This window comes from Miniopterus schreibersii (assembly GCF_964146895.1).
Source record: "Miniopterus schreibersii genome assembly, chromosome: 20".
In the NCBI taxonomy this organism is placed as follows: domain Eukaryota; kingdom Metazoa; phylum Chordata; class Mammalia; order Chiroptera; family Miniopteridae; genus Miniopterus; species Miniopterus schreibersii.
Window position 1 is genome coordinate 19,518,245 of NC_138122.1, and position 22,967 is coordinate 19,541,211.

A 22,967-nucleotide genomic window follows, 5' to 3' on the forward strand; every position below is an offset into this window, starting at 1 on the left:
CAGACGCACTGTGTGCATCTGGGGCGCCCTGCTAGGTGGCAAGCCAGAGCAGGGTTGGGTGAATGTATTCTGGCACCAAGCACTTATTTCCGGTCAATAGAGAGCAAGTCCCTCTTCTGAGAACTTGGGGGAGGTTACTTCTATGATCTTGACTAAATGATGCAGCTTTTGTTCCCAGTGGAGAGAAATGGCCCTAGGGGAGCAGGGGGATTCATCAATCTTCCAGAATCGGGCCTGTGCAGAGGGCGGGGGGGAGCAGAAGGGGGTTGGACAGTGCAGCCACATGAGGACCCGGTGAGTGATCTGCATGCCAGAGGGACAGGGTGTCACTACCTGGCAGAGAGCTGTCACCAGCCCAGAGGTCTAAGACCAAGGAGGCAGGAATTCCAAGAGTCAGGACCTTGTTCTTAAGAAGCTCATGCTAGGACAGACATTGCTCCGAAACAGAGAAATGGAAATCGACATTGTCAGAGCATGGCCAGAGGGCAGCAAAGTTTCTCTTGGCTCCAGGATCACTTTCCCCCTTACACTTAACAAAACTTGCCAAGATGACCTCTCTGTACCAAGCAACATGATCTAGTTCAGTCTTAACTTTTGGCATAAAAGTGAGGGGAAGGTGAAGTGGGAGATGAAATGCAGCTGTACCAAGCTGAGAAAATTTTTGTTTCCTCCTAATGCGACAGGCATTCCACGAACATGGCAGTCACAGATATCAATGACTTCCAGGGCACACACCCCAGCCTCACTTGTGCCACTCATCTTAGGAATTCCCTCCATTGGCTAAGATTACAAGTAGAACACTGGTCAGGACGTGGCATACCTTATGGAGCAAACCTCCCTTTCAGAGCGTGGCATGAACCTGGGGCCCTAAGCCTGGCAGAACGCTCCAGCCAGTGTGTTTCAAGCAGCGACCTGCCACGTGCTAACGCGCCGCTGGCCCGGGTGTGGGAGAAAGCCTCTCCCCTCTCCCCCAGGCGACCCAGCACGCCGAGAAGGCTTCTTTGCTGTGCTCTGATGATGGATGGGGCCCTGGGCCCTGGTCTGTTTCTATGTTAATATACAAATTGTGCTTCTGGAAACGCACAGATGATTTTGACAAAAGCCAAAAAACCCACTCAGATCTGTCAGCCTCCTCCCATCCTTTAACTGGGTAAGAAAAAAATCATGGCTTTCAAAATTAAAGTTTTCAAAAATATATCATACACGTGATTTAAAAACAGACTGTCATCACCAAACCTAAAGGATTATTTTGACACAAAAATTGATCCACCACATGAAATTGAATTTGGCAAGACATACTGAACTTGATTTTTTTTGAGAATATGCTTTTGTTGGCTGAGAGAGAGAAAAACCTAACAGGGTTTTTGGGAAAAGTGAATAATCACCTCTTAAGGTGATTTCAATTAATAGCGGTGGGAAAACAAATTCCTATGAAGTAAAATAACATATTTTTAAAAATTAAAAGGATAAGGCCAGGAAGAAAAAATTCCTGGAGAGGTTTTTGCAAAAACCTCTCGCACTAATTGAAATGCGGACTAGCCTTGCTCCTGAAGACCCTGCCTGGTGCTCTCTAGAAATGTTGGAGGCCGGGGTCCCATTCTGACCAATGTCAGATGGCAACTCATTCAGCCACTTTCTAAATCTGGCTGGTCCTTGAAGGCTTTCTGGTTTCATGGAATTAGTCTGGCTGACCCACCTGAGGACAAGCTGCAACTGCGGGTAAGCTTCAGCCAGGGATGTTCTGCCTCGAACACAGCTGCCCACCCTGAAGGAGACACGCTGGGGGTGGGCTGGCAAGGGCTGGGGTGGGGTGGGAGACGGATTTGGCCTGAGGTGTCAAGAGGCAGGGGAGGCTTCACATTTGCCCAGTTTCTTCCAAGAGGGCCCTGGGAAGCCCTATGCTGTCCAATAAAACCAGGGGGTCAGCGAACTTTTTTCTATAGAGGGCCTGCTAATAAGTATCTTAGGCTTTGCAAGCAATGCGGTCTTTGTTGCTTATTAGTTCATTTTTTAGAACCCCTGAAAAATGTAAAAACCATTCTTAGCTCATGGGACCATATGCTACAGTTTGCTGACCCCTGAATTAAACCTTTCTAATCAAGCCCCTTTTCTCTTCTCAAAATATTTTAATGTCCCATCTTGTTGACTGACACCAGGCGACCCTCCACTCCAGCCCAGAGCTGGAGCGGCTTGATGTGTTGAGCTCCCGAGTCTAATGGGGTTGCTCAGAGCCCAGGCTGGGACCGCAGGCCCTCCCGCGCCCGTCCTGCCACTGGGAACAGCCAGGGAGGAGCAGGCAGCGGTACCCCCCGCGCAGGACAGGTGACTGTAGACATCTGCAGAGCTTTCCGACAGTCTCCTTTCTTTCAGAGGGGTTGCTGCTGAGTTGCTCTTAGAGAGGAAGTGATCGTTTCCCACTGCTGGATTCTCCTCTTCCTCCCCAAACACGAGCAGATGTGACCGAGTGAACCTGAGTGCCAGGGCTCCTGGCATGACGGTCTGCACCTCAGGACCGCCACCCCACCAGGTGCTTTCAACACCTCTTCACAACCACTGGGCTCGACAGCAGAGCAGACTCGGCAACGCCTCATGGGGCCTTCTCCCCAGGTAGGGCGCAATCCAAAATCCACCATAAGTGACAACTGGGGACATCATATACATTTTCCCACCTGACCCCAGTGTGATACACCAGGACCGAGAAGTCAACTGCACAGATGGTCATGCACCATGGAGCTGGTTCGACAACATCTGACACCTTACCTAGCAGTACTTGGTGGAGTCCAGCTAAAAATTCTAACACTTTTTTGGGGTCCCAAGCAAAAAAAAAAAAAAAAAATTCCTTTTTGGAAACCCTTTTGCTGACACAGCAGTATTCCCTGGAATGAGCCTTTATCATCACTGTATTTTAAAAATAAGAAGCACAGCAAGAGCAGAGGTAGGACTTATATTGCCATCCAAGACTTTTCCCACAAGGGCCTGAATGAGCTAGGAACGTGTGCCGCAGTGACGAGACCATCATCACAGCTGCTTTCTGGCATGTCGCAGACGGAGTACTTTTGACGTGTGTGCATATCTCTATATGCCCTTAAGACACGATTCTTCTGGAAAACATGTGACCTGGGCTCAGAGTCTGCTGGCCGACAGCCTCTGGTTCTAGCCACACAGCCGACACTCCCCTTTCTTCCTGGGCCACGTGTGTCTTAAACGCCATTGTTTAAGGGAAATGAAGACATGAGGGGCTGACCAAAATCCAGTGAAACTAAGGGGAGGGTCATGTGATCAACTAAAGGTGGGTCAGCTTTTGCTCAGCCACTTGGGGCTTTTCAAGTTTTCTGGGGCAGATTTCCCTGATGGTTTAGAGGTGGAAGCTGGGCTCCTGGGGGTTCCCTGGGGCTCATGCAAGAAGGAAGCCTCGCTCAACTTGGCATCCTGGGAGTCGGTGATGGTGGACATGTCAGCCTCACTGGTCAGGTCTTCTGTTGAGAAGTCAAGACTTCCGAGCTTGGCAAGAGAGTGTGAGCGCTTGAGTGGGGATGAGACGGTGAGGCCCGCTAGCCGGAGCCGAGTCTCGATCTCCTGCGTGCGCTGCTTCACCAGCCCCGGCTTCCCACGGACGCTGTGGATGCTGTCGCTGCTGGAGCTCCTGGTCAGGTTGGAGCTCATGGATGATGAGGTGGGAGTGTAGCAGATGGTCTTCAGGAAGTCTTTCGAGAAATGACTGGTGTGGTCCAGGCGGCAGAGGAGCGGCGTGGGGCTCTTCAGCGAGGCTCCTTCTGACGGAACGGGCGTGGCCTCTGACTTCTCATCACTCGCCCCTGGCGGGGGGACAGGAGCCAGGTCCTGGCTCTCCTCTGGTATGCTGGCCTCCAGCCTGCTGGGGGTGCCATCCCTGAGGGGAGACGCCGGGTCTGCGGGTGTGCCCTTTAGCCTCTCGAGTTCTTTGGTGTGCTTGCGGACCAAGCCTGCCTTCTGCAGCTGGATGATGGACTCCTGGTGCTGCATCAGGTAGCTGTGTGTGGTCGGCTTCTCGGCTTCTTTGCTGAACAGAAGTCGCAGGTCCTTGGCCGGCTTCATGTCTTTCCTGGGTGGCGATTCCTCCTTCACTACTTCCATGCTGGGAGTGGTCTTATCACAGTGAGAATTCTTCAAAAGGAAGGACTTTGGCAGGACTTTTTGGGTCTCTCTGGAAGGTTCCAAAAGGCCAGCTGGTAGTTCTGGGGCAGCCCTAGCCCCAGAGCCACCAGTGTCCAGCCTCCGTGGGCCTGCTGGTGGTAGGAATGGGGGCGTTTCAGTTGGGCCGGAGGCCAGCTTCTCCAGCACTCGGGACCTGATGGACGTGTGGGCGACAGGGGAAGAGGCGAGGTGGGGCAGGAAGGTTGGCTGGGTGCAGATGGCGGGAGCCCCAGGGCTCTCATGTTGCTCCCCAAAGGCCTCGGAAGGCCCACTGGCTGCAGGGTACATGCAGTCGGTGCAGGATTTGTAGGGAGGCTTCACTTTGTTGAGAATCCCAAATACAGCATCATGCTGGAAGGGGACACAATGTCGTGAGTGTGCAGCACAAGCCAAAGACCACAAAACACGGCGGGGGTCAGTGAGTGCAGGAGGAGACGCCTTTCAGAACCCACTCGGCCATGACTGATGCAGGTTAGAGACGCTGAATCAAACTTGCCAGAAGCTACGTGCCCACAGTCCTGGGCAAACCCTTGGCCACATGGCAGGCAGGGTCACTAGGCTCCCTTCTCAGCCCTGCCTCTGCCACCTGCACCAAATGACCCTTTTCTGAGCCTTGGTCTCATCTCGAAAACAGGGTGACTGTGACCTCACGGCCCTGTGAGAATTAGTGGAATATTTCCTGTCCAGTGGGTGCCTCTTCTTCTCTTTCCCTTTCAGAAATGACCTGCATTTGGGAAACCTGTAGTCTGACAACTAAACACTTCCCTTCTAGCATGAAGTATGGCTCCAAAGATCAACCATCTAGCTGTGCTCTGAACAGAGAGGTGGCAAAAGGTAAGAACAGTTTTGGAAAGACACTAATTCAGACCCAAACATGGGTGCCCACAGCCTCAGTGAGGGAGCCAGGCTGAGGTGGCTTTTATATACCAACGTAAAATATGCTGCCATTGTTTCCAGAGGAATATCACCTGCCTCTATACCCGTTCATGTCCCTCCTGTACCCATCGAGAGGCACCAGTGCTGCTCTTCTGAGCTGAGATGGAGTTGAGAACAGCAAACGTGGAAATAGGGGGAAGCAACCCTCTTCCCTTGAGAGCTGTTTAGCTGTGAGATTCCTAAGCTAGTTCCTGGCAAAGGGCAGACGTTGCAAGTTTCTCCTGCTGGGCAAAGCTTGGAGTGCCCCCCTGCCATGACTGTCAGAGGTTAATACCATCCTGTGTGGCAGACTGAGGTCCTCCTCCACGAAACCAGCCTCCACTTAAAACAACTGATGAATTCAATAAATAAACTGGGGTGTAAAGTGGGGCGACTCAGAGGAGGGAAAAGGCTGGATGATTCATGGTTTTCTGAGTCTGCCTGCAAGGCTGAGGCTAAAACCTCGCTGCTGATAACCCACCGAGTATGACAGCCGCAAGGGACTAATGGAGTTTAGCATCAGAATCTGAATACAAATCCAGGCATTTGAGGATGTTGGGAAATTACTGTCAATTTATCTTAGAGGTGGGAAAGGTATTGTGCTTATGTTACAATTACAAACTGAAGCATTTGTGAATGAAATAATGTATCTGGATGTCTCAAAACTAGGGTGTGAGAAAGTGGGCGGGGTCTGCACGCACAATGAGAAACGTTAAAGCTGGGTGACAGGTGTGTATTTTACATTTAACATAAGGAAAAAGAAAGAGGGCTCGGAGGGATTAGTGCTGTCCCCTGTAGGTTCCCGATACCCTGTATGTCTAAATTCCCAATGAGACTGCAGAATCCCTCTCTGAAGCAAACCCACGGGTCGCTGGGGGTGAGAACTGCTGAGCTGGCAGAATGAAGGAGCAGAGGGGCTGGAGGGGCTGCTCTGTGGGGCAAGACAGAAGTGATGTGGTCTGCCACCCCGACACGCTGGTCCCACACCTACCTCAAAGTCATCCGGACAGCTCCTCTTGCTGTTGTTATTATTTAGGTTTTCCCGGTTGAGCAGGTTCTTATCAAGTTGGGTTGGGGACCTCCCCCACCTCCCTATTCCTGGGGCCTCTTCCCTTTCCATCTCCTCCACCTGTGGCAAGGGGCCACTCTGGGTTTTCAGGCTCCCAAACTCTGGTTTCTTCCTCACTTCCTTCTCAGAGAGTCCGGGGCCTTCCTGGGGAGGTCTGGCTGGCTTGTGCGTCTCTGCTGGCTGAGCCGCTTCCTCCAACAGAGCATCCTTCTCCAGAGCCTCCAGCTGGACCAGGCTGCCTGTTTCGTCGCTGGGGGAATGCAGGAGAGGGTCTGAGAGCCGCCGGAAGCAGCAGGAGAGAGAGGGTCCTCCTCCTCCAGGGGCCCTGCTGCCTGGGAGCCCAGGCTGGGTAGCATTGTCCAAGCAGGGCAGCCGGGATTCTGGGGTGTCATCCAGGGTCTCTGGCAAGAAGTCCCCAGACCCCGTGAGGTCATCCACAGGCTGCTGGAGGCAGCTCTCAGTCTGCTGGCGCCACAGCTTGTTGTGCCTTTGTTTGCTGGGGGAGGAAGGGCAGAGGAAGGTCATCAGAGGCCAGTGCTGAGGTTCCTGGGAAGAGGGGTAGGGGTGAGCCAGCAAGGGGCAGCCCAGGCTCTGGTGGACGCTGGGGGCTCATTATGTAAAGCCTTTCTCTGTTCATTTGTCCCCAAGAAATGAAAGGATGAGAGAAATAGCACCAGAACCCAAAATCATTGTGGCCCTCACAAGAAGCCTTAAAAGACTTTGTCACATGACAACAACGTGGAAAGTACACGAGGGCGTCTAGAACTGAAATGCTAGCATGATCCTAATGTCCCATCTCATCTGGTCATGCCACTTAATGTCACTTAATGTTCCACCTCTCAATTTCTCCATCTGTCAATATAAACATTTATAGCATTGTAAGCACATAATGCATATGAATAAAGTTGGGAAGATTCCAGAAAATTGTAAGTATTTGTCTAGGTCAGAGAGATTACAGGTCTATTTAAAAAACATGTCTTCTAATGCTATGGTGTTATTTTTGTAATGCATTTTTGTAACATAAAGGTAAAAATAAAAGAGAAAGGCTTAAAGTGAAATAAGGTAAAGAAGTCACCTCCAAGGGCCTTAGAGCAACCCCAACATCATGGGGTTGTGAGGGTTAAGACAAGAGAGCGCTAAATGTAAATTAACGACCTGCTGCTGTCAGTCAATTCGAGAGTGTCACCATCACTCTACTGTTTGCTTCCTGTGCACACATTTTGGGTGAGGCCATGGGGGCCCTCAGATGGGGCTGTGATTCAAGGTCAATACCACGCAGTTACGAACCCAGCCTGGAAACCCCAGGACAGGCTACAAAGGGCACTGATGGGAGTGAGTGACTGAAGGGCTGAGGGACGCAGACTTCACCTCCTCGGCCCTGCCTGAGGATCTGTCCAGCTGCTCTCTGGTTGACAATGCAGGTGTCTGGAGCTGTTCTCTGGACCCTATTCAAGCCTGCTTCCCCAAACACAGTCAAGAGGCCAAGACTCAGCCTATGGCTCCCTCACAATACCCATCAGAAATAACCCAGGGAGGCCTCCTACAGACTGAACAGAAAGTGACAAGAGACAGTGAGTCCAGGAGTACAGCAGGGATCCTCCTGGGGTGGCTAGAGGATCCCTCTCTGTGGGGGCAGGAGAACCTCAGGGCCTCCCTGCCTTAGAGGCCAACAGACCTAGGTATGTGCTCCCTTCTGCCGTCCACTGGCTGTGTGATGTGGGACAAGTTAACCTCCTGCGTCAGTTCCTTACGCCCCAGACCTTTTTCAGGTGGGGGTTAGAAATTTATAAAAACTACATCACTGTTTACTACGAGCCAGGTTTAGCAAAGCCTCTGTAAAGGTGAGCCTGTGTGGAACTCATGTTTATTTCCCAACAACCCTACCAGGTGGGTGTTGATTCTTTACTTAGAAAGAGACAGCTGAGGCTGGGGAGACTGATGAGCTCACCGAGTTGCCCAGCTCGTCAGTGGGGGAACCAGGTCAGCCTCTGCAGTCCTTGGGACTGCCCTGCGGTGAAGCCTGGCACAGCCCTCAGCCCCAGAAGATGCTGAGAAAACTGCATCCACATGCTCGTGCCGCACACGAAGTCGTGCTTTAGATTAGAAGTCAGGCACCGTTCCCTCCCGCAGCAAAATAGCTGTGTGTGCCAACAAAATCAGAACAGATCCCTCCTGGAAACCATTTATCAAACGCCAAACAATAGCTGTTTCTCTCCAACCAGCCCCCCCGCCCCCGAGTCAGGGTTTTGGCTGCGGAGGCCACTGCTCGATGCGACGGCAGCTTCTCGAGCTCAGTCCTGCCAATCCTCTGCAGACGGTCACCCACCTCGCGTCCAAGATGCCTTCATACTCAGACAGCTGCCTCATAAAGCCTGCGTTGGGACGGGTAATGCTGCGCTTTTGCTTCACGTAGTTGTACGCTTTCTCCAGGGGCCAGCCGAATTCCTTCATCGCGTAGGCGATGACCGTGGAGGCAGATCGACTGACGCCCATTTTGCAATGTACCAGGCACTTGGAATGGTTCCTCCTGGCGGGGGGAGGAAGGGAAAGTTTTTTAAAAACTTAATTTCGTTCTCTTGGGTTTTACACAGCAGACCATTTTAAACCTAAAGTTATGTCATTGACCAAATCCTCCCAGTCCTGATTTTTACACAGCATATGTCCACACACCCGCTAAAGGAAACTAAGTCACTGCAAAATCAATGAGCACACAATGGGAAACCAAGATCAATCTGTCCTTGCCCAACAAGTTTTGCAGGGAGGGTTCCAAAATCGGGCAGACTTCAGAGACAAAGTGGGTATCTTCCCACATGGCTGGGACAGACTAGGAGACCAAAAACCCTTTTGCGGGAGCAAATGGGCACTGAAAGAGAGATCTGCGAGAACTACTCAACAGCTAGGAGTAGCTAGGAGAGAGGGAATGGGTTATACAGAGAAATGGGGTCAGAGAACCGAAAGCCGCAGGGCCCTTGGGAGACAGGAGGGTCACGGAGCCAGGGCGCGAGGGCAGCAGCACCAGACTTGGCCAGGGCAGAAAAAGGCCAGGAGAGGACGGGGCCCAACGTTGTGAGGAGGCAGTGCTGGCCCAGGCATGTCTGATTTAACGGATGCAGCCAGGCCAGACATAGTGTTTCTCTAGGGATCACTTGCTCGAGAATGTGAGGGAGCACCAGGCTGGAAAGGGCAGCACCTGGCAAACTTTATTTGTACAGGAGGGGAGCCCACCTGCCGGCCTGTTTATGTTAGAGGGAGCCAGCCTGTCAGGTGCGAGCAGACTCATGTCTCCTACCTCAGGCTTAATAAAATTCATCCCCAAATCTCAGTGTTTTCTTTCTTTTTTTTTTTTTTTAGACTGCTGGTCTGAAGTCTGTCCCTGGGGAAAGCAAACAAACTATGAGGAAACATTGGTAAGAACAGTCGGTTATGTAGCTTTGACCTGGAGGGGTGCAAAGCAGAAGATGGGGTCTCAGAGGGTCATGTCCTTCTGTCCCTGAGTGCAGTACGACAGGGTTGTTCTGCAGAACAGGGTGAGGAGAAAAGCTGCGTGAGACCAGTGACAGGCTCACGATCTGCCCCATTCTGCTGGGAGAGGAAAACCGCACTGACTCCGGCCAAGGCGGCTGCAGCTCAGGGCACCTGCCTGAGTGCACTTCTCTCAGGAAGCACCCCCAAAGGTGCTCTAAGTCCACGCACAACCCGGCCCTCCCTTCTTTCACCGTTGGCTCAGTGTCCCTGTGGTGCTGGGTTCTTAGAAGGAGCCAGTGCTGATGATGAAACTGGGGTCAAAGGTCACAACACATGCTAGGTGGGACAGAACAAGCTCATTTGGGCCCCCACCTGGAAATCAATAGCTTTGCCCCTGTGATGCTAGGGGCCTGGTGGTCTGAAACCAGAGGTCAATCAGACACCCAAGGGCCCCTAAGGCAGCAGATGTCTGTGCCTGGGATTGTCAATAGTTTCTGCCCACCCAGCACCTGCTAATGTCTCCCTCAGACCAGTGTCTTCTCTGCCCACTTACTTTGCTTTGTTTATGAAATGGTACGCCTCGTTCCAGTGGGCAAGAAGGTCTGTGGTCTCTTCATCATAGACTCGGATGTTATGATATGCAAATAAGCCAGGAAAAAAATTATCTATTTCTCTAGTGACATTTAAAATGTAGTCAACACTGCAATGAGAAAGAAAAAAAACAAAACACAAATTTGGAGACCCAGAATGAAGAACTACAAAAAACAAAGTAACGAAAACTTGCACAGAGGAAAAAAAATCAAATATACATTAATAAAGGGTATATGTTTTTATGGTAGGAATTCTGCTTTTTCTTAATAGTAATTTTTTTTTTTGGTATTTTCTAAATGCCCTCTTTATGATGAGAATGTATTATATTTATAATAAAAAACAAACTTCTTTACAAAAAACTTATAAAAAGAAAACAGTTCAAAGCACTGCTAAGCAATGTTAACTCTGGAAGGTAGATACATGTCTCTACCTTAAACATATTTTTAAACTCAAAATGTCAAAATTCATAACTATTACAAGCATACAGAGGCTTTAAGAAAAAACAAAGTTTCCACTTTTAAATAGTCAAAAAGCAGAATATGTCTGTCCATTATTTATGTTCTTGGGAACTACTTCACATCCTTTTTGAAACAGGCAGGCTATAAATAAATAAACAGGTGAGAGGATCTGCTAACCAGGTTCTGTAGGTCTCTAAATTTAATATTTATATTCCTCGAAGACCAAAATAATTTCAGGAGTTTGAAAATACCTCAAACAGATTTCAAAAGTGAATACTTATAAATGCTTTAAAAAATACCTTTGAAATAATTCACTTATTCCCAGCAAAACAGAAAGCATAGACAGTATTGCCCTACATTTTAAGGATACTTTCTGTTGAAAGCACACATCTTAACCAGTAGTTCTAAAGATATATTTTAAGATTTGTTTAGTCTTGATTTTTAAATGCAGTAATTCAAGGATGCCATCATGTCAGACCCACAGGATGGTGATTTTGTGGCTGTGTTGTTTTTTAAAAAAATATCCAGACATCTGTTCTTGAAGGTCTAGATTTAAACATTTTTTATTCCTGCTGCTGGGCGTTTCTCAGACTGAGACAGGCATGTATTTCTGCCCGATGCTGAGTAGTTAGCTGCAAGGTTCCCTCCAGGTCCAAAAGTATATGCTTAGGTAGAAGCAGCAGTGGTCCAGGGATCAGAAGTGCTGACTGGCCCAGCAGATAGGTATGCCTACACCAGGACTCTCAGCAGCTCTGTGGGGCAGTGGGGTGGTAGGAGGGGGCTCGTGGCCCTTCCAGCATCCAGGCTGTCTATACCACTGGACTGTGATTTAGGACCATTCTCTGGGACACACACCATCACACAAACCCCAGGAAAATCTAAAACCCGTGAGTTATTCAGGAGTGGCATTCTGAAGCACATCTGTTAGCTATGCAAATCAGCCTGCCTGCTGGGATGCAGGCAATTATAGGCACAGGCAGGTAACACAGGGCTGGATCTGACCTTGGCAGCAGGGCAGAGGGCTTCTAAGCTGCCTAGAAGGACAAGGGAAAACAAGGGGAGCAGACTCACCCTGAGCCCTGCAGCTCCTCCAGATTGGATGCATTCCATTCAGAGCCCTGGGGGACAGATCACACAAACCCCCGTGAGTGTCACATGTTGGCCTCAGACTGCTTACGGGATACGGGGATGCTAGCCCTGATGGTGATGGTGATTTCACTGGCGCCTGGCCTCAGAGAACAGAGGTATCAAAGCAGGTCCCCGAGGCATTCACAGAATTGTCAGCCCAACAGGGGAAGGGCAAGTTCAGGAAAACCTGCTCCCCTCTCACCAATTCCTTTCCTGAGACTCCAGCAGGGTCTTCTCATCAGAGGCAGTGACCTTTGACCTCCCACTCGGGAGAGGGCATTTTCACATACCTCTAATTAAAGCAGGAACCCATCTACCTTTTCTGGGAAGTATTCTGGCAATGTTACAAACGTTCCCACCCACTGACCTGGAAATTCCCCTTACAAAAAGCTACCAGGAGGAAGTACCCAGAATTTGCAGAGATTTATGTACGAGGATATTTAAAGTTATTTATAACAACAAAGTAGTGGAAACAACCCAAAGGTCCAACAAGGAGATATTAGTAAAATAAATGATGATGGATCCACATGATGGGGACATTAAAATAACTCATACTTTTGGAGGGTATTTAATGACACAGGGAAACACCACATAATGACACACACAAAAATTAGACATAAACAGTATGGTTCTTTCCTTTTTTTTTTGTTTTAAAAAGTTATATATGTATTAAAAAACCCCAGAAGATTAAAAAATAAGTACACCAAAATGTTAACTGTGACTACCTCTAGATTTGTAAAATTGGGAAGTCCTTTAATTTTGTTCTTTAGACTTACTTACATTTACTAACTTTCTATAATGTGTTTTCATACTTTAAAAATTATATTAAAAAAAGCAAACCCTCCATTTCTGAGCATGCAAAGAACATGGAAGAAAAAACAAAGAAAAAAACATCACTTTGCTCTTAGGAAATGCAAGTAACAGAGTCACAAAGAGCAAAAAAACCTGGGGTAGTCTCTCTGTAAACTTCCTTTTCCAGGGGACAGACCCCTCAGGAGGCAGGGGCTTCAGGGACCCTGAAGAGGCTGGCCATGTGTGGGTGCTAGCTGGATGTTCATATTGGAGGGAAAGGCTCAAACACAAAAATTCCTTTGGTATCTCTCATGGAAAAAGTGACATAAAGCACAACCACATTGAAAAATAACTAGCGCTTCGCTAAGGCTGAATGTCCTCTTGCTGTGATCGCCACCTGGTGGAGGAATGGGCAGAGGTGCCTCGTGTGCTGTCTCCACCAGGGAAAACCAACTCCTCAGGGAGGTTAGAGCCCAGCGCTGCCACATAGCTTTCAAGATATAGGCTTCAAACCCACACACTTATATGCACTTTAACATATACATTAAGTGTGTGTGTGTATATATATATATACACACACACACATATATATAGACTGATATCTATAAACAGATTAAATATATATTTAATAATCAAGACATATACGTTTGGAGGACTATTAATTACTTCCTACAGGCAGAGAACAAAATTGTTACACCTTCCAAACCAAACACACACCTCCTCAACTTTCCCTGGAAGTGACTTCTGCTCTAACGATGGTTACCATTTATTAGTGCCTACAGAAAATGCACTTGATGCCTGAAATCTGCATTTTACTGAATCCTCATAATCATTCCACAAGGTACAGGGTGAAGAAAAAAAAAGGCAGAGAGACTTGTTCCAGTCACATGGCTGGTCAGGCTGGGGAGTGGGAACTTGGCCTGGTGGGGCTGACTTTCACTACTATGCTGTGCTGCCTCTAATTTTAGTAACGTGCCGTCCTCTACAGTCTCTCTGACTTTGAAAACTTGCCAGTTGCCTTCTATGGAGATTTACAGCTTTAAGAAAATCTGAGCGGGAGATGAAGCTGCATCACCAGGGCCTGTTCCTTCAATGGGCTCTGGGGGCAGTGCACAGAGTGGCTGCATTTCAGGTGTCTGTCTAGTTTGCTTTCCATTCTGTTTCTCATGTCTCGGGATTCCTAGGCATGATTCTGGGGTTTGGCAAGCATTCTCTCTTTAGTAACTGGGGGCTTTTAGCCCACAAAGCACTTGGAGGTATCTGGATGGGGCCTGTGTGTTAGTGCCTGAAGAAGGCAAAGGGTGGTAAGACTCAGAAAAACAGTTGCCAGTGGACTATGCCAAAGAGCTTTCACACAACTCCCCACAGCCCAGCAAGGAGCCACATCGCAAGCATCTGGCTGGAGAGCAAACCACGAGGCTGTAGGCCAGAGGAGGGGAGTTCCCGTAAAAGCCAGGATCGAGGCTCCAGTAACTCAAGTTTTCCCCTCTCTGACTTGCTCTAAACAATCCAGGTCAGATTTATATTCCCCAAGCCAGACCCTGACATGTGCTATGACTCTTACGAGATAAAGATGATCGAAGATGAGGGAGGGCTTGTCCATCTGTCCCAAGATAAGTAGCATCTCGTTGTCTATGAATTCCTTGAATTCTTTCAAGTTGCAGTTCATCTGTTTCTCCAATTCATTACGGATCTGTGGAGTGGCAAACATTAGGAAAAGTGACTTGTTAAAGAAAACAGTTGTCACCCTCCAAAGAAGTCAAGTCACAAAGCAAACCGAAGCTGTTTTCAAAAAAGGTGTTTTTTTGCACTTAGAAACACGTGGCACAGAGGCATAGGTGGCAGGAATACAGGCTACCTAGCCTCAAAGTAAATCTAATGTGTGTGGGGGGGTAGTTTATTATTTCTGATTCCCATGGGATCTTTTCTGAGTTTAAAGCACTTATACTTTTACAATTAAATATCAAACACATCACAGTGAAAACCCAAAATCAGTTTCTTCTTGCTTTGGAAGGTATTACAATATGATGTTGTACACGTACTAATAAATAAAAAGATTATATATAACTTTTAAAAATGGCCACTTCAACCTCTTAGATCTACCTGGTTTAAGCTGTTATTAAAATTCATCGCATTCCTTGAACAAAAGCAACTGGGGGAAAAAAAGTGGTACAGAGACTTACTGGTAAGGCGATGTGGGGCAGAGAGGGTGCTAAGAGGAACTGCTTCTTGGTGCAATCTATAGGCCTCGTGGAATTCTCGCTAAAGGTCTTACAGGTTCAGAGAGCCCAGGAAATCTGCCCAAGCCTCATAGCTGGCATGTGGCAGGGCAAGGTTCAAACTAGAGTCTGAGTCTAAGGCCTGCGCTCTTTTTGCTAAGTCCTGCAAGAAAAAGCCTTTGAGAGCTGCCGCACCGATCTTGGTAAACGAGACAGGGTTTGGGCAACACGACAAAGGATGCCACACAACCGCTGGCCTGCTAAGGGAAGAGCTCTCTTACTTCTTTGGAGGTCACATTTTCTAGGTCCTGGCTCATCATGATGCTCCGGAGTTTGGCTTTGATGAGGCGCTCAGTCCTTTCCCCTTCCGTTGGCCTGGAGATAAATTAGGTTAAGTGCAGAACTGTAGGAAGCCCAAGGATGGAGTTTACAGAAACAGCCGGTGTTCCTGGGCTAAACTGAACTTGGCTTGGGTTTGCAGAGACCACCCATAGGACACAAGTTAGGGACCTCTGCTTGAAAGGCCAGTTCTTGGGGAGGTGGCCTCAATCAGAGGAGTACAGAGGAGGTGTGACATTGTGCAGACAGAGTCGGGAGAAGGGTAGAGGTGGGAGTGGGTCAGGAGGTGCCGCACTCACGTGTCGACATACAGGGCCGGGGAGTCGGGCCGCGTCGACTCCAGGTCCTGCATGGCGTTCCACTCGTTGATGCAGCTCTGCTCAGAGCTGATGCAGCTCTCGTAGTAGGTGGCCCAGATGAGGGCCACGCCCCCCGGGAAGTAGTTGTGCCTTCGTGCCAGTTCACAGGCCTTGTGAAGGACCTGCAGGGCAGACCTGGGGTGAAGAGGGGAGAGAGTCAGGCCTGGGAAGCAGAAGGAGTGTTGGGTTCTTCCCTGGACAAGGGCTTTTTAAATGACAAAGGGAAAGGCAGTTCATAAAGGACTGGCTACTGAGGACTCCCAGCCGCCAGGTAATACGGCTCCTCTCCGTGACAGACTGAACATCCTTCACCATTACCAACAAGAAAACAAAAAAACTTCCTAATTCTCTCCATCGGGCTGGTTCACATGTCATTTTATAGTGCAGTGATTAACTCCCAAGGACTAGGCTGTGGGCGTCTTAAACGTAGGAGTTATAATGAAACCTCACCGTTGGAAGGAAAGAGTCATTGTTATGCAGCAGAGACATTTTACTGCATTCCAATAACTTGATTTCTAACCCCCTCCCATCAATGTGAAAACAGCTTAGATTTCCTATGGAAATGAGTTCTAGAAAGTCATCTTAATACAGAAACCAACTAAAGAAGCGGTTTGGGAAGGTGGTGGGACAGAAGGAACAACATTAAAAATGTGTGTCACAATGGTCAATTTAGTCATTCATGTTTTACTTCTTTTAACAGAAATATAGGCTGAACATCTCTCAGCGAATGGGGTGCATTAGGTGTCAATAAGGGAGGAAGAATGCAGCCTGGGGTAGAGGGAGAATTATCAGAGAATGGCTCGACAATGATATAAAAACCATTGCCATCCCCATCACTTTGCCCAATGATACATATTTGTCTGCTCTTAGGCACAAACTTGAGCTGAATATTTACTAAATTTAGTTCTGGTTCTGAAATTTTGGAAAAGCACATGGGCCTATTTTTTACTTTCCTGTAGAGCTGCTGTTGAAAGAGATTAAAAAAAAAAAAAAAAATCACCCAGGGACACAGAAAAATATCTGGGACATCTAGAGAATTATGGTTTCATGATTTTCTCCCAAAGTGATCCTGAACTAACTAAAGAGATAAAAATGAAGCCATGGGAGACTTCTGCATAACTCTTGCTGTCCTGGAAAGAAGAGTAATTCTTTTGAAACACTGGGCAGAAGTCTTCCAATAAGGCACCATCAGCTTTCTCCCGAGTCTTTTCCAGATTAGAGAGAGGCTGTGAGTTTGCTGCATGAGTGGGTTGTGCAACCCTCCGAGGACGAGGGAGGCTCTAAGATACATGTGCCGAGACCAGAGAGGCTCTGGGTGTGACTGATTTTGCCCAATGCAGCCTTGATCCACAGCAATCTGATCCTTACAGCAGAATGTCCCAGGAGGCCCAACCCCGACCCAGGCCCCTGCATGCTGGAGAAAGTATCCCACAGCCCAGCACCCTGTGAGAATGCCCTCCCAGGACCCCTCAGTGTAACACGTGACTTTGTTTTATGTTTATGGCCACCTCCCTCTACAGAATTTAATCTCCACGCCGACAGCAATTATGCCCATTTTATGTCTCTCAAGATGCTCAGTGCCTAATCAAGCGCCCATCCGTTCATGGAGCAATGCCTACTGTGTGCCAGGTACAATGAGCAAGTGAATTTATGCTGGGGTGGCATTTGTCAGGAGGGACTGTACATATGCAAAAACAACACACCTTCCACAACAGAAATCAACCAAATTAAAAAGTTGCCAAAACACAAAATAGATATTTCTTCAAAGAAGATATACAAATGGCCAATAAGCACATCAAATGATGCTCAACATTAATAATTAGGGAAATGCAAACCCAAACCATCATGAGGTACCACTTCACATCCACTGGTATGGCTATTATGAAAGGAAGGCAGAAAATAACAAGCGTTGACTGGAATGTGGAGAAACTGGAATTCTTGCGCATTGCTGGTGGAATTGTAAAATGGTACAGCTGCTGTGGAAAAGTTCAATGGTTCCTCAAAAAATTAAACATAAAATTACCACGTGATCCAGAAATGCCACTCCTAGGTATAGATCCAAAAGAAATGAAGGCAGGGACTCAAACAGCTACTTGTTCATCAATGTTCACAGCAGCTCTATTCCCAATAGCCAAATGGCGGTAACAACTAGAAAGTCCATCAACAAATGAATGGGTAAACAAAATGTGGTATATCCACATCAGGGAATATTACTCAGCCTTAAAAAGGAAGGAAGTTCTGGCACATGCTACAGCAAGGATGAACCCTGTAAGCATTACGCTAAGTGAAAGACACCAGACACAGGAGGGCAAAATGATTCCACTTACATGAGGGACCTAGACCAGGCAATTAGAGAGAGTAGGACAGAGGTTACCAGGGGCTTGGGGGAAGGGGGATAGAGAGTCAGAGTTTAATGGGTACAGAGTTTATGTTTGGGATGAAGGAAAAGTTTTGGAGATGGATGGTGGTGATGGCTGCACAACACTGTGAATGTATTTAATGTGACTGAATTATACACTTGAAAATGGTTAAAATGGTAAATTTTGTTATGAATAGTTTGTCAGACACACAAAATAAATGTACCTAAATGGGCATCTGAGTAGAAGGGGTTTTTCTAGTCATGCTGTCAGCTAGGAAACTATTTCCAGGGAGTTAAAAGTCCCTAAAACCACACTTACCACATGGCCTGGACAGACACGGGCTTGAAGACGTGCATCCTCCCTGCTGTGCTGACGCTGAAGCCACTGACAGTGAAAAACAAAGAGATACCTCGGTGACAAACCAGACCCTCTAACCACACCACTGCGAGACGATGGGGCAGGCCCGCCGGGGACACTATGAGGACAAGTGTCTCTCTCATGCCGCCTGATGAGGGACTACAGGCCGGCTGCATCAGACAAGGGCAAAGCAGGAAAAAAAAAAAGATAGGCTCTCAGTTCCGGCAGACTTGTTTTTAGCCCAGCAATGCGAGGTCTACCAAAAACCAAAATCCCAGCAGAGGGTGCAAGGCAATGACAGCATTTGACACGGTCTTGTTTACACTCCTGCAATAGCCCAACCCATCTGCTACATTCCGCCTCAAGTATCCTATCAATATATTTTTGCAATTGCATGGAAAATATATTAATGGAAAGTCTTAGAAAAGGAAAAATATTACCATAATCCTATGTCTCCAAAAAATCAAGTTTTTATTTCTCTCTCCCAGTGCTATCTATGAGGCAGCGTAACTTCTACTGTTGGAATCCTAGTAGGGACAACTTCCCATTCTGCTTTTCACACATCAAAACCATGTGTTTCCCCTGGAGGCAAACGCATGAAGAACCCAATCTAGGTAAGTGAATGACTGTTTGTGTACTGCTGTTCTTGAACTTTACACAGCAGTGATCTCCAGTATGCTTCCATTGCTACTTCATGACTCAAACTCCCTCACATAATGTCCAGAATGTCCCTTTCCTTGTGTGGCTCACTGGAGGGCAACATTACTTCTCCTGATGTAATAGACACATCACATGATTCTGTTTCTAATGATTACCCAGTGATGCCCAAACTCTGACACTCATGTTTCAGAGTTTACAGTAGTTAAAAGAATCTTTTAAAGACATCTGCTTACCCGTCGCCATCAAGGTGGATTTTCGTGTCACTCCACAGTCGGAGAACCATCCCAATGGTACAGCTTTTACTATGTGGGAGGAAAGAGAAGACATCTAGAATCAGAGTTCTCCTGCTTACGCACACACTTCTGTGTATCTTCACCCAGCTCGTCTAGCTCAGAGGGAACCAGCCCCTGACCTGGGTCTGGCCGCTGGGTGTGTATCTGGGAGAAGCTTTCAGGCTGTCTGTAGGGACTGCTCACCACTGCATTCTAGAAGACATGGATCTGAGGTGGCCCCACTGGAGGGAGTTGCCAGTGACCCTGCTTGGAGATAGTCAGGGTACTGACCCCACTGCTTGGTGTGGCTGCAGCTCCATAAACACCAGGTCTCAGCTGCAGCTCTCAGGAGACAAGGAGCAACCAGCTGACCACAGGACCTCAGTGCAGCAGGGGTGACGCCATCACGGGCTGGCGCACTCCTGGCACAAGGCCACACGCACTCCAGGGGACACAGGCGAGCAGCGCAGCCAAGCCAGCCTCCTGTGCTGGGGTGAAGGGGGGGGCGTCGTACCAACAACCTCACTGGAGTTCAGTTCTAGACCTCTGCTTCTGTGCCTTTTGTGCAGCTCCTGTTTTAACAGCTAGCTTAATCTGCTTTTGTTTTGCCCATCCTAACAGTGAAATGATACTTTGGAGACTGGCGCCGCTGAAACACACAGAGGGAATGAAAGGGCTTTATCGGAGGGGCTCCTCAGACTGCTATGAACATTCTTCAGGAATTCAAAAGAGTCGGCTCGTGAGAAAGTGCTGTAACTGTGCCAAGGCCAGCTCCAACAACCTCCAGGGATCTCCAGCTTACATCTCTGCTGCCACTTAACAGCCCACCCGGGGAGTAATGTTACGAGCATGCAACTGTGCAGACAGGGAGCTCTGGGCTCACAGAGCAGCTCCTCCTCAGAGCATCTGTGGCCACACCGGACTCCTCCACTCTCTGCTTCTGAATCTGCAGGAAAGGTAGTTTCAAGCCTTCATGTAAAATCAGACTAAGCCTTTTGTGTTTGGCCAATTCTCTGGTCCCACCTTGCAGTCCTACCCATTCTTGATGGGCTAATTATAGTTCCTTTGCAGAGCTACAAAATAAAATTTGTGTTGAGACTCAGAGCTCCTGGAGCTTCTTGGCTGTCAGTGCTAGGGTGAGGCAAATAGGGCACCCTCAGAGCCCTAAACTGAGGTGTCCCTACTTCTGAACTTGCCCCACTGCCCGTCCTTTAAGACTTGGCTTAGCCACCGCATGCTCCAGAGGCCTTTGGCATGGCCCCTCCACGCCACCCCTCTCCTGTGCTCCCACAATCCGCTGTACATCTCTGCATCACTGAGCCTGTCGCCGCAGCATCTGACTGTGGCTCATCTTCACTAAGCTTACAGGCTTTCTGAAGTCAAGAACTGTGTGTACGGTTGCTTCTTTGTTTACCTGGCCCTCGCCTATTGCCTCATACACAGGAGAATGCAAATAAACTGCTTGCTTAATGAATGAATAGATTAATGGAGATGACTAAGGAGAGTCCATTTAATCTAGTTTTAACAAATCCAGGCTTTGCAATGATCTCACATGTATTAACTTATCCTAGATGTAAGGAGAGCCGTTCGCCTTCATTTCACACAAATAATTGGGTCTATGATATAACAAACTTGGCCTCTGGTTATTGGGAAATTCCAAACCTCTCTAAGCCTCTGACCCAGGACCATCTCCAAGTACTTGGGAATCCATGGGAAAGCGATACTGGATAAGGCAGGCGCTCGACATGATGCCTATCAAGCACATACTTCTTACGTGGGTCCGTCTACCTGGAAGGTGTCCTCCCTGCTTCACTGGGCTGGCTCCTGCTTTACTTGAGTGTTCACCACAGCCATCACTTCCTTTAGGAAGCCCTCCTGGCTAAGGTGCCCTCTTCTAGAGCACCCCCAATAGCATCCAGTGTTAGACCTCTAAGCACGGTGTAACTTTCTATCCTCTTGGGAGACCGTGAGCTCTGAGAGCAGAGACTGGATCTAGTGCAGCAGCCGCACACAGGAGCTGAAATGCAGTGCTCTACTGTTCCTGGTAACCCCGTCACCTACCATCATGCATCCCACCTTCACCTCCCAAGGATATGTGGTCATGGAAATCTTTTTCCAGCAGCAACTCTTGTCCCCATCACAGAAGAGAACCACCGTTCCATCAGACTCACCTTTCCTTACTGGAAAAGTCGACTCCCAGCAAGATACTCTCCTCTGTGTCCTGCCGCCCGCTGCTGTCCACCACCACCATGTACCGGACCCGTTCCGCCCAGGCGCTCTCCAGGCGCACGGCCTACACGGGCAGAGGTACTTTTACTGGCCGGCCCTTCCAAGTCGTGCCCCTTCCTCCACCCAACCAATGTCAAGGATGTCTGTTTTCTACTTTTCCCTTGGAGGTTTAGGAATTAAGGTGAGATTCTCAGGCACAGGGGCCACATCTCATTTATACCCCTGACACAAGGGTCAGTCCCTGGCTCAGGGGAGACCCCCTCCCCAAGTTCATTAAATGGGTGAATAACAAAATCCAGAGAATGAAGATGCCATCTTAGCACAGACTGACAGAGATCCGATCCGCCCTTTCTCTGGAACTTCTGGGTACTGAGGAGCAGACTCCACTTGGGCTTTTGTGAACAATTTGGGAGAATTTTCTAAAAGGTAAAAACTCATCCCCCCACCACCACCACACCTGCTGCTCATGAGTAATTCCCTACCAAATTTCCCAATTAAAAATTAAAACTTGCCACTCTCGTCTCTTCTTACCAGTTTGATTCTATCCTCACAACGCAGAAGATTGATCATTACTTGAAGATGTTGGGGCAAATCACCTATTGGACCAATGAAGAAAGTTTTAAAAGGTCACTCACTTACTTTCCAGGCAGAAACCTCTGGGAGGCTAATTTTAAGAGCCTGGGAGAGGATCTAGACGTTAAATTTCTCTACCAGCCCCACAGGAGAAACATCGCAAAACATAAAGCCTCGATCTCTCACTCCACCCCTGAAATACATAATGAGGACAAGTGAGATACAGCTTTCTGCTATGTTTTAAAAACTTGCTTTTATTTTTTGAAATATTTGCTATGTGGGTTTTAAATACAAAATCTGGCAAATACAGAGAAGCCTAGAGGAGAAATACTGTTAAATTCAAGCAAACGTTATTTTGCAGGGTGGGGTAGCAGGAACCACGGACAGGGCTGAAGTAGGAGATTTGCTAGGAGCTGGTCTGAAAGAAAAGGGACTGGGTGTCACTTTTCCTCTCTAAACTCTTCAGCATTTTCCATAAGAGACAGATAAGACTTCCGTGACCAGGAAGGAAATGCCCCGTGACTGTAGCCAGCAGGTACGGGTTGAGTGCCCAGACAAATAATCTGAGCAGACAGCAACCTGTCATTTTTTTTTCCTCTTGCTAAAACTGACACACTCTTTTCCACCCCCTTGGTTATTTAAAAGAGGCAGTACTGTGGGGCCCAGTTTCAAACCTCTCTGAGTGGTCCCCGTGTCCAGCAAGTGCCTCTGGGCTGGAGTGAGGGGAGGAACATTTCTCAGAGGTGTTGAGTCTCCACGGCCACACAGGACCAACCTAACAGGAGAAGAGCTGTGCGTCCCAGGCTGAGGGGCTCCAACACTGAGCTTTCTAAGTAGTACGCAGCAAGTATGACTCTAAGGCCACTTTTCTCCTAGCTTTTATACATTAAAAATATGTTTGCTACGCAGCAAGTGTGACTCTAAAGCCACTTCTCTCCTAGCTTATACATTAAAAATATGTTTGCTACGCAGCAAGTGTGACTCTAAGACCATTTCTCTCCTAGCTTG

The 22,967-nt window shown here is 48.2% G+C and overlaps 1 protein-coding gene across 2 annotated transcripts in view; it reads right to left on the bottom strand.

Moving 5' to 3' along the window:
- Positions 1-1,177: 1,177 nt before the first annotated feature.
- Positions 1,178-22,967, bottom strand: part of SSH1 (slingshot protein phosphatase 1) — a 49,736-nt gene continuing 27,946 nt past the window's right edge. For both annotated transcript variants that reach the window (XM_081122589.1, XM_081122590.1), the window contains 12 exons: positions 21,918-21,982; positions 21,329-21,450; positions 19,119-19,187; positions 18,187-18,252; positions 15,449-15,643; positions 15,092-15,185; positions 14,156-14,284; positions 11,743-11,789; positions 10,176-10,322; positions 8,484-8,684; positions 6,080-6,653; positions 1,178-4,524 (listed from right to left, as the gene is read on the bottom strand). In XM_081122589.1, the coding sequence (XP_080978715.1) occupies positions 3,295-4,524; positions 6,080-6,653; positions 8,484-8,684; positions 10,176-10,322; positions 11,743-11,789; positions 14,156-14,284; positions 15,092-15,185; positions 15,449-15,643; positions 18,187-18,252; positions 19,119-19,187; positions 21,329-21,450; positions 21,918-21,982 (2,939 nt within the window). In that variant the 3' untranslated portion in view covers positions 1,178-3,294. The remainder of the gene's footprint in view (positions 4,525-6,079; positions 6,654-8,483; positions 8,685-10,175; positions 10,323-11,742; positions 11,790-14,155; positions 14,285-15,091; positions 15,186-15,448; positions 15,644-18,186; positions 18,253-19,118; positions 19,188-21,328; positions 21,451-21,917; positions 21,983-22,967) is intronic.